The sequence below is a fragment of the Arvicanthis niloticus genome (genome assembly GCF_011762505.2).
Source record: "Arvicanthis niloticus isolate mArvNil1 chromosome Y unlocalized genomic scaffold, mArvNil1.pat.X SUPER_Y_unloc_4, whole genome shotgun sequence".
NCBI classification, from domain to species: domain Eukaryota; kingdom Metazoa; phylum Chordata; class Mammalia; order Rodentia; family Muridae; genus Arvicanthis; species Arvicanthis niloticus.
In genome coordinates this window covers 2722676-2737716 of record NW_023045021.1, presented here as the reverse complement: position 1 = coordinate 2737716, position 15041 = coordinate 2722676, and the positions used below count along the sequence as shown (strand labels likewise).

The following is a 15041-nucleotide window of genomic DNA, read 5'->3' as shown; positions in this document are numbered from 1 at the left end:
CAACAAACCATTCACAATCACCTGGACCAATATTTATGTTAACAGAACAGAAGTTGTTATTTTCTTGGTGACCTGAAAAGAAAAGGAAATGGTTAAAGTCATAAACATACTGTAATTTTAGTGCTGAGATTACAGGCAGCTGCCATACTTGCTGGATTTTTACATGAGTTCTTGGGCTTCTAAAAAGTCAAATCTTCAAACTTGTAAAAGTGCTTTATAACTAGATCTTCATGGAGTTTGTGTGTGTATATGTGTGTGCATACACGCGTGTCTGTGCACACATGCATACCAGCACATGTCTATGATATCACCTGTCTACCCAAGAAGCAAATCACTGACTTATAAATGGAGAAAATATATTGCTCTTAATATTCAGTGGAAAGATGAGATTCCAAATCTATTACCATCAGTTAGCTACTTGACTCTACCTTGCAACAGAAACCTTGTGGTGTTAAAAGTAGTTTCTAAAAAGACCATTAAAATATTAAAAAGATTTAAAACTATCTCAAACAGAACACTTATACTTCAGTCACGACAGCTTGAAAAGAACTGTTAAAATATCTAAGGCTAGGAAGATTAGTTGGTAAAGTGTTTGACTTTCATGATTCATTTTTAAAAAACCTACTGTCTTATGAACATACAAAAAATATCAACAAATGTATTTGTAAACCTACTTTGTAAACCCTACTACAAGTATAAAGAAAGCTTTCTGTATTTGAAAATAAATGTGTGCAACCACGGTCCTTTTGAAACAAAGGCAAATCTAACTTTGAACAACAAAAATACGTACAGCATTATCAAACTGAAATGGAAAAATAAAGTAAAAAGCAACTCATGTTCATCATCAGTGAACATGCTTATAAAGTCAACTATGTATTTAGCAGCATCACTCTATGCAAAAAGACATTTTAAAAGATCCAATATGCTATGGACCTGAGAGACTGCTCAGAGGTTAAATGCACTTCCAGAGAATCCAGGTTTAATTTTCCCATACCTACATGGAGGCTTACAATCATCTGTCCGGAGTTGTAATTCCCTGTCCAGAGTTCCTGATACCCACTTCTGGAACACAAGATCATTGTACACTTGTGATGCATAGATATACATCCAGGAAAAATACATGATTAAAAAAAACAACAAAAACTCTGTGTGTATAATGTTTAAAAAATAAATGTGACTATACTACCCCATCCTGATTTAAAATTTTTTCTAATTACAGTGTTCTTAGCATGGGAAAAAAAACAATTTAAAACACTTAGGGAAAAAACTATATGCTTCATTATTAGAATCATTATAGAAATTTCAATCATAAAAAAGAACCTAAAATATTTGTTTTTAAAAATTAAGGGTAAGCTGGGCAGAGGTGGTGCACGCCTTTAATCCCAGCACTTGGGAGGCAGAGGCAGGCGGATTTCTGAGTTTGAGGCCAGCCTGTTCTACAGTAGTGTGTTCCAGGACAACCAGGACTAGTCAGAGAAACCCTATCTCAACCAAAAACCCAAAACCAAAAACAACCAAAAACCAAAAACAACCAAAAACCAAAAAACCAAAAACCAAAAATCCCAAAAACCAAAAACCCCCAAAACCAAAACTCAAAAACCAAAACCAAAAACAAACAAACAAACAAAACAAAAAACAAAAAAAAACAAAGAAACAAACAAAAAAAAAACCCTTAAGGGTAAATGGTAAAAAATTAGATCTGTCTCTTACAAATGTGATTAATTTCTTTCAACTAAGCAAGATGTTTGGTCACTGTCAATCACCTGGTATTCTACTCCCTGGAACTTTCATACATAGTTGAACTGAATTCATCCCCAGTATAGTATAGCCAACATGACTAAGAAGATTCCCTGCTGATACAACACGGACAAAAGCAGGAAGCTTAGTCAGCTCATGTAACTGCAACTTCCATCTGCAAAAACAAAACAGGTTTACAGTGAAATTTTCTGTAAATGTAGTGAAAATTAACTTGTTCTTAAAACAACTTGTGGTTACTAAGGAAAATTCAATACACAAACATTAGTAGTAGTGAGTTTTTCTAAAGACAAAAATGCCCATATATATGGTTACTCAAAGAATAAAAATGTATAACCTAGCCAAAAAAAAAGGGAAGAAAAAATTACTTTCTATTTTTAAATGTTGACAGCTTAACTTTTTGGTCTTCTTCAGTAAGAAGAAAAAACTATACTAATAACTTGTAAAATAATTTCAAAATGATAAGGTTTTAAATCAAAATACTCGACATGGAAAGGAACAGGAAAACCCACCATTCCAATACAGAAATCCTCTTTATTTGCATTCATACAAACAGTAGTGAATTAGAAGACTTACTTTTTTTTTTATTAGATCTTTCATTTACACTTCAGATACCATCCCGTTTCCCCATTCCCCCCCCCTTAGAAAACCCCTATCCCATGCCCCCTTTTCCTTTTTGCATTTATACATTTTTTTAAGAAATGTTAATCATAGGCTTTATAAGTTTGGTATTGTTCAATCAGAGGTGTAACCCACTACCCAACCTAGATATATCAACTATCTTTGACTGGTGGAGATACATGAACATCTGCTTCCCTGTCTCCCCCCTCTATCTCTCTTTCATCACCTAGCTTCTCCTCTCCTCCTTCTTCTTCTCCTCTTCTTACTCTCAGCTATGGACAGATCATGGAAACAGAAACTAAATCGAGACACAATGAAACTAACAGAAGTTATGAACCAATTGGACTTAACTGACATCTATAGAACATTTCATCCTAAAACAAAAGAATACACCTTCTTCTCAGCACCTCATGGTACCTTCTCGAAAATAGACCATATAATTGGTCACAAAACAGGCCTCAACAGATACAAAAAGATTGAAATAATCCCCAGCACCTTATCAGACCACCATGGATTAAGACTTGTCTTTGACATGGACAAAAACATCAGAAAACCGACATACACTTGGCAACTGAACAATGCTCTACTCAATGATAACTTGGTCAAGGAAGAAATTAAGAAAGAAATTAAAGACTTTTTAGATTTAAATGAAAATGAGGACACATCATATCAAAACATGTGGGACTCATTGAAAGCAGTACTATGAGGAAAAATCATAGCTCTAAGTGCCCACAAAAAGAAAGTGGAAAGAGCATACATTAACAACTTGACAACAAACCTGAAAGCATTAGAACAAAAGGAAGCTAGTATACCCAAGAGCAGTAGACGGCAGGAAATAATCAAACTCAGGGCTGAAATCAACCAAGTCGAAACAAAAAGAACTATACAAAATATCAACAAAACCAGGAGCTGGTTCTTTGAGAAAATCAACAAGATAGACAAACCCTTAGCCAGACTAACCAAAGGGCGCAGAGACAGCATTCAAATTAATAAAATCAGAACTGAAAAGGGAGACATAACAACAGAAACAGAGGAAATTAAAAAAAAATTATCAGATCCTACTACAAAGGCCTATACTCAACAAAATTGGAAAATCTGGAGGAAATGGACAAATTTCTAGATAGATACCAGGTACCAAAGTTAAACGAGGAGCAGATAAACCACCTAAACAGTCCCATAACGCCTAAAGAAATAGACACAGTCATTAAAAATCTTCCCACCAAAAAATGTCCGGGGCCAGATGGTTTCAGTGCAGAATTCTTTCATACCTTCAAGGAAGACCTAATACCAATCCTCTTCAAGTTATTCCATCGAATAGAAACAGAAGAAGACTTACTTTTTGTTATCAGACAGATCAATGTTAATTCCACACTTTATGGTTTTAAAAGGTGCTTTCTGTCTCCTTCCAGAACTAGGGGGAAAAAAGGTGAAGGCATGACTTTGAGACAAGAAAACTACATGAATGCCTACAGTTACTTACATATCTGCACATGTTGATTCATTATCTGAATAGTCTGTAACTTGTGTTCTTCTCTCATTTTCTTCCAATTTATTAAACATTCACAGTTATTATAATATTACAAGCTTCTACGGAAATACCATAAATCAATAGTCATTTACATGAACACCTGCGACTGTGCTTTTAAAAACTAAGCATTTCATTAAAATTACTTTCAGTTGTCATGTTGAATGATGATTCAAAGAAATTCAAACTCCAGAACCACAATATACAGTCGCATATATTTTCAAAATGAGACTTCTGGATTCACTTATTCAAAAGCATGAAGCCATTTTAGGAAAGGGATCTTTTATTTTAAAAGATACTAAGATAACTTTAAAGAAAAAAATTAAGAAAAAACTGAAAAATTGATACAAAAGACTGAAAATAATGAAAAGAAAATCTAGTAGTCAATTTTGATATTAAAAAGTACAATTTTCATTTCCCTGTGGGCTCTGGTGGCTGCTTCTGATACTTCCCAAAGTTACCGCCTCCCACAAAAGCAGAGAAATTTAAGAAAATTTAAAATGACCCTATGTGTTAGTGTTTATTAAAAAGTCAAGTAGTAATGCATACACTTTAATCAGAAGATGTTTACAATCACATACCTTTAGCTGTATACAGAAAGCAAAGAACTTCTTTTTATTACTATTGTTTGCTGTTACCCTGCCATTCTTTCTCTATGTGAATCTTACTAAGAACATTAAGACTATATTTCCTTATTTCCTCTCTAATTCTCCACCTGAGTTTTAGTTTTTCCTGAACACCAAGTATACAAATGATAACATATGTCTCTGGGTTGTTCAGGTTATTGTAATTTAAATAATTTCATCAAAGATTTGTTATTTTAAGGAAGAAACAGATATACCTAAAATTTAAATTGCATTTCAATTCCAAACTTATAAAGCACTCCACAAGCCACAATGAACTTCTACAAACCTGCATAACTTAATCTACAGTAGTTCTTGTTTATAGAACAAAACTGCTTTATAGAACAAACTACAGAACTTTACAAAACAAGAAAAAGTATGTATTTTCTAAAATTCTGCTGTATTATAGGAGGAAAACAGTAAATACTACAAGCCAAAAGAAAATGATGAATAAACAAAAATGAAACAAAGCCAAACCCAGGCAGCACCTTATAATCAGCAGTGGCAGATACTCAAATAATGAGTTGCATTGTCAAAAATCTGAAAATACTAAGACAAGGAAATTATTTCCCTGTTTTCATAGTGAGACATATCAGAAAAAGATCTCATTTATGTTAGCAGTATCTCCGATGCCTGTATTTTCTATCAATGTTTCTTTTCATGTTACTTATATTACTTTTTTCTTAGAAAAATACCACCACCAAGATGAGTAAGGTATGATAGTTAGGTTTCTAAGACTAAAATCTCAACACAGAATCAGGGATTATATTGTTAAAAGAAAATGTGTTTCTCTCACTTCGTAAGTCTTAAAGGATATACAGAATATGCTATTTAATAAAACATAAAGTCAAATGGGAGCAATTCCATATTTATATTCACTTAACAATTTCATAATATTGGAAGTGAACAAGAATGACTGGTTTTAAAAATCAATTTCCTGCTTCAAAGCCAACATCTCTATAGGTTAGCATTATACACTTAGGGCAGGCCAACTTCTTTATGATGCCGCATTATGTGTTGATTCTTTTCTGAAGGTCTCCGGAATCCTTTCTTGCAGTACTCACAGCGGTGAGGATAGTCTTTTGTATGAATGGAGATAACGTGCCGCTTAAAGCCTGAGGCATCTGTGGTGCTATATTCACAGTACTCACACTGATACACCTTCCGGCCACTGTGGGTCTTCATATGCTTTTGAAGCTCACACTGTTGTTGAAATCCCTTTTTACATCTCTTACACTTAAATGGAACATTCTTTGTGTGAACTGAGAGAATATGGTGACTCAGCAGAAATGGATCTGGACTCTTAAACTCACAGTGTCTACATTGGTGCATTTTTTTACTTTTGTGGGTAGCCACATGCTTCTTGAGTTCTGAAGGCCTATGAAACCCTTTGCTGCACATGTCACACTTATGAGGATAGTCCTTTGTATGAACTGAAATTATGTGTCGCTTTAAATCACTTGAGTTTGAACTTTTATGGCTGCAATGTGAACACTGATGTGTTCTGTTTTTTTGGTGTGTAACAGCATGTTCCTGAGCCTCTCTGGTGTCTGAGAAAGTCAGGAGACAGATGCCACACTTCAGAGGTATCTCTCTATTATGCTTAGTTTTTATATGTGTTTTCAAGTTAGAAGAGTCAGCAGACTTGTACTCACAATACTGACATTCATAGGGCTTCTCTCCAGTGTGAACTCGTATGTGCTTTTTGAGTTCTGATGGGTGACGGAAACCTTTGCCACATTCTACACAAATGTGAGGAAATTTCTTTCTGTGGACCACCAAAAGGTGGTGATTCAATAGTGTCTGCTCAGCTGTTTCGTAGTCACAGAACTTACACTTATATGTTTTGTTGGCTCCTTTTTCTTTATGCATTGTTTTGTGAGTACACAAAGTCCCAGCATGAGAAAGATGCTTCCCACAGTCATTGCATTCTGCGGTCTTTTCTGTCTTAATGGTTAGCCTGTGGCTCTCCATGTGATTATGTAAGCTCATCTTCTTGTTGGTACTGTAATCACAGTCAGTACAGTGGTATTTTTTCTTAGCAAGGTATTCAGGGTGGTTTTTTATGTGTCTTTTCAAGAAACTTTTGGTTTTAAATTGTTTCCCACAAAACATGCAAGGATAGACTATTAAAGTTTGTTCATCAGGAGCAACAATTATTGCTGAAAAGGGAAAGAAAAAGGCAAATAATCAAAACTACATTCCTTTTTGTTTCTTCATTAAGTTTAATGTACATTTTCTGAACTTTATCAGTTTTTAATATTCTTGTCACTGATTTTCAACACCTATATTTCAACCATAAGGAAAGAATGTGGCCCACTATGACTGGATTAATTTCATCCCTTCCACTTTAAAAAAAAAATTAATGACGCATCATCAAATTAGAGACGTGTAGAAAATAATTTGCAAGTAAAGCTAAATACTTAATTAGGTTCACTATAACCTGAACTTTCAGTGACCTTTGACATTCTTCAACAGTGCTTATAAAAATGTAATACACACAGCTATATTCTCCCTAAATACACATCTCAAAATCAATTCAGAGAAGAGTCACGTCTTGTTAAAAGAGTCACGTCTGCTCTCCTGTCTCTCTAAGATATGTTTGTTTAAATGGTATGGTGGTAGTAAAGGCTTATAATTCCAAGTATTGAGGGGAGAGAGGCAGGAGGATCACAAATTCATTGCCAACTTGACCTGCAAAGGAAGAATATGTCTTCAAAACAAGGACAAAGAAAGAAAAGACTGATTGTTTTAGCTTCACATTAAGCAACAATAACAACACTTTGAGGAAGTTGGATTGCCACTAGTGTGAGGTTAGTCTTGGCGAAAACGTGAGATTCCATTAAAAAAAGGATAACACATTTATGGTTTTATTTTTTGTTTAAACAAAACAACCAGAGAGCCTGGTTGGTTTTTGTTTTGTTTTGTTTTTGATTTTTTTTTTTTTTTTTTTACCAAAGCAAGCTATTCAAGACTGTCAGTGATTGCAAACTAGTATTTTCAAATTCAATGCACAAAAGCTACCTGGAGTTGAACAGTTACAACAAAACAAAACAAACCCAAACCCAAAATCAAAAAAAAAAAAACAAAAACAAAAACAAAAACAAAAAACCTATCATTATACCCATGTGAACATGCAACAGCCTTTCCTCATATAATTTTAGAATACTCTACACACTATAATTATTTCTTCCTTACCTGCTTGGTACTGTTTGGATTTAGGTCTTTTTTTCTTTTTTGTTTTATGTTTAGGTACTCTGTCAAGGCCACCAGATTCATCCTGTTGCAAGACAGCACTTGCAGTAACATTATGATCTTTTTTCTTTTTTGTTTTATGTTTAGGTACACTGTCAAGGCCACCAGATTCATCTTGTTGTAAGACAGCACTTGCAGTAACATTATAGTCTTCAATTTCATCAGAATCATTATCTAGCAATGTACATCAAAAACATGATATAATATCACAAGATATTAGAAATTATTTATTGACTACTAAAACAATGAAAAGACCCAATTGATAACACCTATTTTATAAAATGGAATTAAGAATATATTTAATTGAAAACTACCTAACATGATATTTTGGCAGTTTGCCAAAACTGTAGTTATAAGCTAATACAAAAGAAAGCAAATTCTGGGTAGAAAATATATGTAATTTTAATTAGGTAAAAGTTAAAAGAAATTTTGAACTACATATTCTGAGTTCCCTATTTTTCAATAATTTACTAAACTTAAAAAAAACCCACATATTTGTAAGATCTTACCATCTCAGAAACCATTTCTTAATAAATGGGTAAGAGGTTGGAAAGACAGCTTAGTCTTAGTTGATAAAGTGTACATGAGGACTTGAGTTTGAAACCGATAAATATGTTTTTGGCTTTTTAAAAAAGGCTGAATACAGAGATACATTTTGTAATCCTGGCACTGGGAAAGCAGGGACAGGTAGATTTAGCTTAGTGAGCTTCAGGCCAAAGAAAAGCCCCTGTCTCAAAAATCAAAATAGATTGTATCTCCTGAGAAACAACACAAAAGGCTGTCCTTTGGCGTCCATTGTGAAGCAGTTACTATCTTAGAAAGAAGTCTGTGAAGACATAGGATCTTTTAAACAGAGGCAAAACTTTCTGTACTGAGGTGAAGCTCTTGAAGCTCAGGAAGTAACACAAAACAAAAGCTTCAGGAAATCCCTGGAACTGATGAGTCACACTGTATCCCTTTCTCCTTAAACATATTAAGCAGTAGGAAAGGCAGAAAAGAACTGTCAGGCAAGCTAAGTGACCTTGAAGAAGTTCAATGTAGGAATGCTACCTGGAAGTGAGAAACACCACCTGAATTGCCTAAAACAGTCTTCCAACTTGTCAAAATGCTTACACAGTAATATCCAGGTTTCCAGATTTCATTTGCCATGTTGGAATAGGTTCTAGTAGTGCAATTATCTGTCTTTGGATCATTTCTGTTCCTGTAAGTGAACCCAGATTCCTAAAAATAATCTCAATAAACTCAAGGACTCTCCAAGTTGGACTTCGGTGGTATCCATACTTTGGTCTCTGTCATTGTTTCTGTATCTGGAATGTCTAGACATGCCTTAACATCTCCCCAGGACTAATGCTACACAACTGTCTCTACATACATGAGCACATACATGCACTCACATTCATACACATCCTCACATTCATACACATCCTCACATACATGTACCCCATACCTCAAACAAGAATAACTAATAAGTATTAAAATTTCAAGCTATGCTTACCACAAGCTGCTGTCCACGCAATTGGCAGGAAAGCTGCTTTTATTTCACTGTCATCCATCTGTTGTTCATGCTCAGGAGTACCTGCAGGTGGGCCACCAGCATTTTCATCTCCTGCTTTTACATAAAACTCATTTGTTATTTTAGCCACATCTATACACAAATGATACTTTTTATGACTATGTTTATAATAATCTCAGCAAAAAGTAAACTTCCTTCCATAAAATTATTTTATTTTATGAAAAATAAAAAGGAGTACATTCCACTTTTTACTTTCAATAATTTATTTTTATTTGATTTTCAAGCAAAAGTCTTACATAATAATCCTAGGCTATTCTGAAATTCAATTTACCACTCAAAATTCCCCTATTTCAGCCTTGAAAGTGCTAGGTTTACAAGTATATACCACCATGTCTTGGTTTCTTTCTTTTTTTATTTTTTTTAAAGCAACAATTTAAACATGACAAGAACTTCAAGTCTCTGAAGAAAGAAACTGAAGGCCTCAGAAGATGAAAAGATCTCCCATGCTCATGGACTGGCAGGATTAATATAGTAAAAATAGCCATCTGGCCAAAAGCAACCTACAGATTCAATGCAATCCCCATTAAAATCCCAACTCAATTCTTCACAGAGATAGAAAGAGCAATTCTCAAATTTACCTGGAATAACAAAAACCCAGGATAGTGACAACTATTCTTAACTGTAAGAGAACTTCCTGGGGAATCACCATCCCTAATTTCAAACTGTACTACAGAGCAATAGTGATAAAGACAGCATGGTGTTGGTACAGTGACATGCAGATAGATCGATGGAATAGAACTGAAGACCCAGAAATGAACCCACACACCTATGGTCACTTGATCTTTGCAAAAGAGCTAAACAATCCAGTGGAAAAAAGCATATTCAACAAATGGTGCTGATTCAACTGGAGGTCAGCATGTAGAAGAAAGAAAATTGATTCATTCTTATCTCCTTGTACAAAGCTCAAGTCCAAGTGCATCAAGAACCTCCACATAAAACATAATTTAATAGAAGAAAAAGTGGGGAAGAGCTTCAAACACATTGGCACAGGAAAAATTTTCCTCAACAGAACACCAATGGCTCATGCTCGAAGATCAAGAACTAACAAATGGGACCTTATAACATTGAAAAGCTTCTGTTGGGCAAAGGACACGGTCAATAGGACAAAATGGCAACCCACAGACTGGAAAAGGTCTTTACCAACCCTAAATCTGATAGAGGGCTAATATTCAATATATACAAAGAACTCAAGAAATTAGACTCCAGAAAACCAAATGCCTCTATAAAAAATGGGGTACAGAGCTAAACATCAACTGAGGTATCTTGAATGACCAAGAAGCACCTAAAGAAATGTTAAACGTCCTTAGTCATCAGGGAAATGCAAATCAAAATGATCCTGAGATTCCACCCCACACCAGTCAGTGTGGCTAAGATCAAAAACTCAGGTGACAGCAGATGCTGGCAACGATGTAGAGAAAGAGGAACACCCTTCCATTGTTGGTGTGAGTGAAAGCTAGTACAACCACTCTGGAAGTCAAGTCTGGCGGTTCCTCAGAAAACTGGAAATAGTTCTACCTGAATACCCAGCTATATCACTACTGGGTATATATCCAAAAGATGCTCCACCATTATCACAAGGACATGTGCTCCACTATGTTCATAGCAGCCTTATATAGAAGCTGAAAAGAATCCAGATGTCCTTCAAAGAGGAATGGATATAGAAAATGTGGTACCATTTACACAATGGGTATTACTCAGCTATTAAAAACAATGACTTCATGAAATTCACAGGCAAATGGATGGAACTAGAACATATCCTGAGTGAGGTAACCCAATCACAAAAGAGCACACATGGTAGGTATGTACTCACTGATAAGCAGATATTAGCCAAAAGCTCAGAATACCCAAGATACAACTCACAGACCTTATGAAGCTCAAGAAGAAGGAAGACCAAAGTATGAATACTTCAGTCCTACTTAGACTGAATAAAGGGGGAATAAAATAATCACAGGTTGTAGATACCTGGGAGGGAGAGAGAAGGGGGAGGTAAAGAGGGGGGTGATGATCAGGTGTGGGAGATGGGGATAATAAGTACAGAAGATCACAACATTGAACAGAGGTGTGCAGCAGTGGTGGATGAAGAACTGGGGGTAGCTCCTAGAAAGTCCCTGATGCCAGGGAGGAATGACCCAATGGGGATGATCTTAGCTGAAATACCCATCAAAGGGGAGAGAAAGCACATAGAGACTATATCCAGTGTATAGTCATTACCCCTGGTTGAGGAGATGGGGCCTCCCACTCATCTCAAAAATATTAATCCACAATTGTGCCTGTCTAAAGGAAATATAGGGACAAAGAGAGGAGCACAGACTGAAGGAAAGGCCATCTAGAGACTGTCTTACCTAGGAATCCATCCCATATGCAGTCACCAAACCCAGACACTATTGCTGATGCCAGGAAGTGATTGCTGATGGGAGCCTGATGTAACTGTCATCTGAGAGGCTCTGCCAGAGCCTGACCAAGACAGATGCAGATGTTCACAGCCAACCATTGGATTGAGCCAGGGAACCCCAATGGAGGAGGTAGGGGAAGGACAGAAAAAGCTGAAGGGGTTTTCCACAGGAAGAATAACAGTATCAACCAACCAGACCCCCAGAGCTTCCAGGTACTAAACCCCTAACACAAGGAGGGACCAATGGCTCCAGCTGCATATATACCAGAGGATTTCCTTATCTGATATCACTGGGAGAGGAGGTCCTTGGTCCTGTAGAGATTTGAAGCCCCAGCACAGGAAAATGCTAGGGTGGTGAGGTGGGAGTGGGTAAGTTGGGGGAGCTCCCTCATGGAGGAAGGAGGAAAGGGGGATGCGACAGTAGGTTTGTGGAGGGGAAACCAGGAAGGGGGATAACATTTAAAATGTAAATAAATAAAATAACAGATATATATATATATATATATATATATATATATATATATGTGTGTGTGTGTGTGTGTGTGTGTGTGTGTGTGTGTGTGTGTGTGTGTATGCACATGTATATATACATGTATGTATATATAATGTATAGGTATATAAATATATGTGCATGTATATTATATGTATATACACTTAATACTAGGTTTTAAAAATCAAACAGAAAGTTAAATAAATACACATTCTTTCCTTTAAAAAATATACTCATGTCCTTTGTTATATGGTAGCATATAATAATCTCCATATAGGGCTGCTGTTATACTGCTTGCTCCTAAAAATATTAGAGTTTATAGAAACAAAATTATCTCCATTCAAAGTAAGCCATCTACTTACTAATATCTTCTTCTTCCTTCTGAGAATCACTGGCTGGCATACATGTGCTGTCTCTGGGAACATGAATACTGCTGCACTGATCAGTGACTTCAGCTTCATTACCATTGTCAATCTCACTCTCTACAACATCTATAGTTTCTCCTGTAAGAAAACAAATTATGAAAATTAACTTGGAAAAGGATGGACTGGGTATTAGGACTATCTTGTACCTCACTGGTACAAATTGGCATAATTATGCTCTAATTGTATTTTGAGAGAAAAGTTTCATTTTAACAGGAAGGGTGATGTGTAAGAGGAGCTAAGGTGGGAGGAGTACTGAGAGGAAGAAAAGGAGTAAGAAGAGGAGAAGAAGAAGGAGAGGAGAAGCTAGGTGATGAAAGAGAGAAAGAGGGGGGAGACAGGGAGGCAGATATTCATGTATCTCCACAAGTCAAAGATAGTTGTTATATCTAGGTTGGTCAGTGGGTTACATCTCTGATTGAACAATTCCAAACTTATAAAGCCTATGATTAACATTACTTTAAAAAATGTATAAATGCAAAAAGGAAAAGGGGCCATAGGATAGGGGTTTTCTAAGGGGGGGGGGGGGAATGGGGAAAGGGGATGGCATCTGAAGTGTAAATAAAATATCTAATAAAAAAAGGAAGAAAAAAGATTAAAAAAAAAAGAAAATTAACTTGGAACTTATTTAATTTACTAGGTTTACCTTTTACACTATCTGCAAATTACATTACAAATGTCTTAAAGTTATCGTCAAAGACGCTTTCAAAATTTCCAAATTAAATAGCTTTTAAAAATCTAAGTAATATCATGCATCTGCACAAACAAAACAAAAACAGAAACAATCACAACAATAATGTAGAAAAATACATATAAATATATACAAATTTATAAATTATATGAAATATATAAATAGTATATAGTTATAACAAACATAAATATTTATTTATAAATTAAAAGTTTTCTTCCTTACCTACATTGTCCTCTTCAGAGTCAGCTTTAAAAATGTATACCTTGATACCTTCAGGAGATGTTCCATCCAATTTACAAGGATCAGTTTCTGACTTTGCATTCATGGTAACTTCAGAGGAACCTTCGTCGGTTTTGCCAGCATCACCCACTAAATAGGAAATGTATTATAAACCTTTACAGTAGATATAAAAACAAAATATGGCACTTTTTTTTCTTTTTTTGAAACAGAGATAAAAAGGGGATGACTAGATTGCTCAGTATTTGATTCAAGTATTTGCTCGGGAGTCTAAAACCTTGATTTGATTCTCAGAACCAATAACAGGAGAGAAGTGACTTCTAAAATTTGACTTCTCCTCTGTCATCTTTTCCCTGTAATTGTTCTCATATACACCCTATACACACACTATTGGGTAAATTTCCAAAGAAAATCCTGTTTTACCTGGGGCAAGAGATCTGGTTAAGAACACTTGCTGTTCTTGCACAGGACCAAGGTTCCCAATACCCAGATAGGCAACTCACAACCACCACTATCTTCATTCCAGGGGATGCCTTCTTCCATGGGCATGTACATACTCTGGTATGTACACACACACACAGAGCGAGAGCGAGAGCGAGAGCGAGAGCGAGACAGACAGACAGACAGACAGACAGACAGACAGAGACAGAGGCAGACAGACAAAGTAGAAGCAGGCAAAATACTAAAATACATAAAGGAAAGTAAATCTTAAAAAATAAGTTTCTTCTTAGAAATAAACCCTCAAATGTGACAAATAAAATTGGGTTATTTCTGGAAATATTAGATGCAAAACACCTTTTCCTTTTCTTCAGTACTCTACGTGAATATAATTAACTCAGGGGCTTATACATAGTAGGTAGGTACTACATCACTAGACTATGTAGCCACATGCAAATAAGTATAGAAGTAATAAATACTAAGCTAAAAATGATTTAGAACAACTAAACTCTTATATAGCTCCAAAACTTATGAAGACTAAAGAAAGAGCATATTTTCTCACTGACTCATCTATAAATAAAAGTAGCAACACGGTAAAGTCAGCCAACAGTACTCTTTAAAGTACTATTTTCTTGGCTCTACCTAATATTTATCTTTAAATACAATTTAATCACTTGTATTTCTATGAAAATTTTAGTTTAGAAATGTGTCTCAGAAGAGTGCTTACCTAACATGAACAAATCCTTGGGTTTCGTCCTTAGCACTGCATTAATTTTGCTAGTGACTTCTATAACTGTTATGCCAACACCAGCCAGTGCAGGCAAAAGTAGTAATAATCAGAAGCCCTTGCTACAAGATGAGTTTGAGACGAGCCTGGGCTAAAACTGACTCACTATAAATAAACAAATGACACTTTTTAAAAAGTATCAAAGTATGGTTATCAGAAAAGTACCAAGCAGTGACAACAGACAATGTGTTAAGTTCAGCACAGAAAATATTGCTTAAGTACAAGTATGACC

General features: G+C 35.5%; 2 protein-coding genes across 2 annotated transcripts in view; both read right to left on the bottom strand.

The window, feature by feature from the left end:
- The window catches only part of LOC117701316 (histone demethylase UTY-like), an 8579-nt gene extending 6640 nt beyond the window's left edge, over positions 1 to 1939 (bottom strand). Inside the window, exons 1-2 of the mRNA XM_076706219.1 lie at positions 1764 to 1939; positions 1 to 72 (exon numbers count right to left, since the gene is read on the bottom strand). The exon at positions 1 to 72 is cut by the window's left edge and continues 43 nt beyond it. Coding sequence (XP_076562334.1) covers positions 1 to 72; positions 1764 to 1812 — 121 coding nt within the window. The 5' untranslated portion in view covers positions 1813 to 1939. The remainder of the gene's footprint in view (positions 73 to 1763) is intronic.
- A 2231-nt stretch (positions 1940 to 4170) lies between these two features.
- Positions 4171 to 15041, bottom strand: part of LOC117701330 (zinc finger Y-chromosomal protein 2-like) — a 52262-nt gene continuing 41391 nt past the window's right edge. Inside the window, exons 6-10 of the mRNA XM_076706218.1 lie at positions 13570 to 13716; positions 12597 to 12737; positions 9275 to 9385; positions 7723 to 7953; positions 4171 to 6686 (exon numbers count right to left, since the gene is read on the bottom strand). Of these exons, the coding sequence (XP_076562333.1) occupies positions 5503 to 6686; positions 7723 to 7953; positions 9275 to 9385; positions 12597 to 12737; positions 13570 to 13716 (1814 nt within the window). The 3' untranslated portion in view covers positions 4171 to 5502. The remainder of the gene's footprint in view (positions 6687 to 7722; positions 7954 to 9274; positions 9386 to 12596; positions 12738 to 13569; positions 13717 to 15041) is intronic.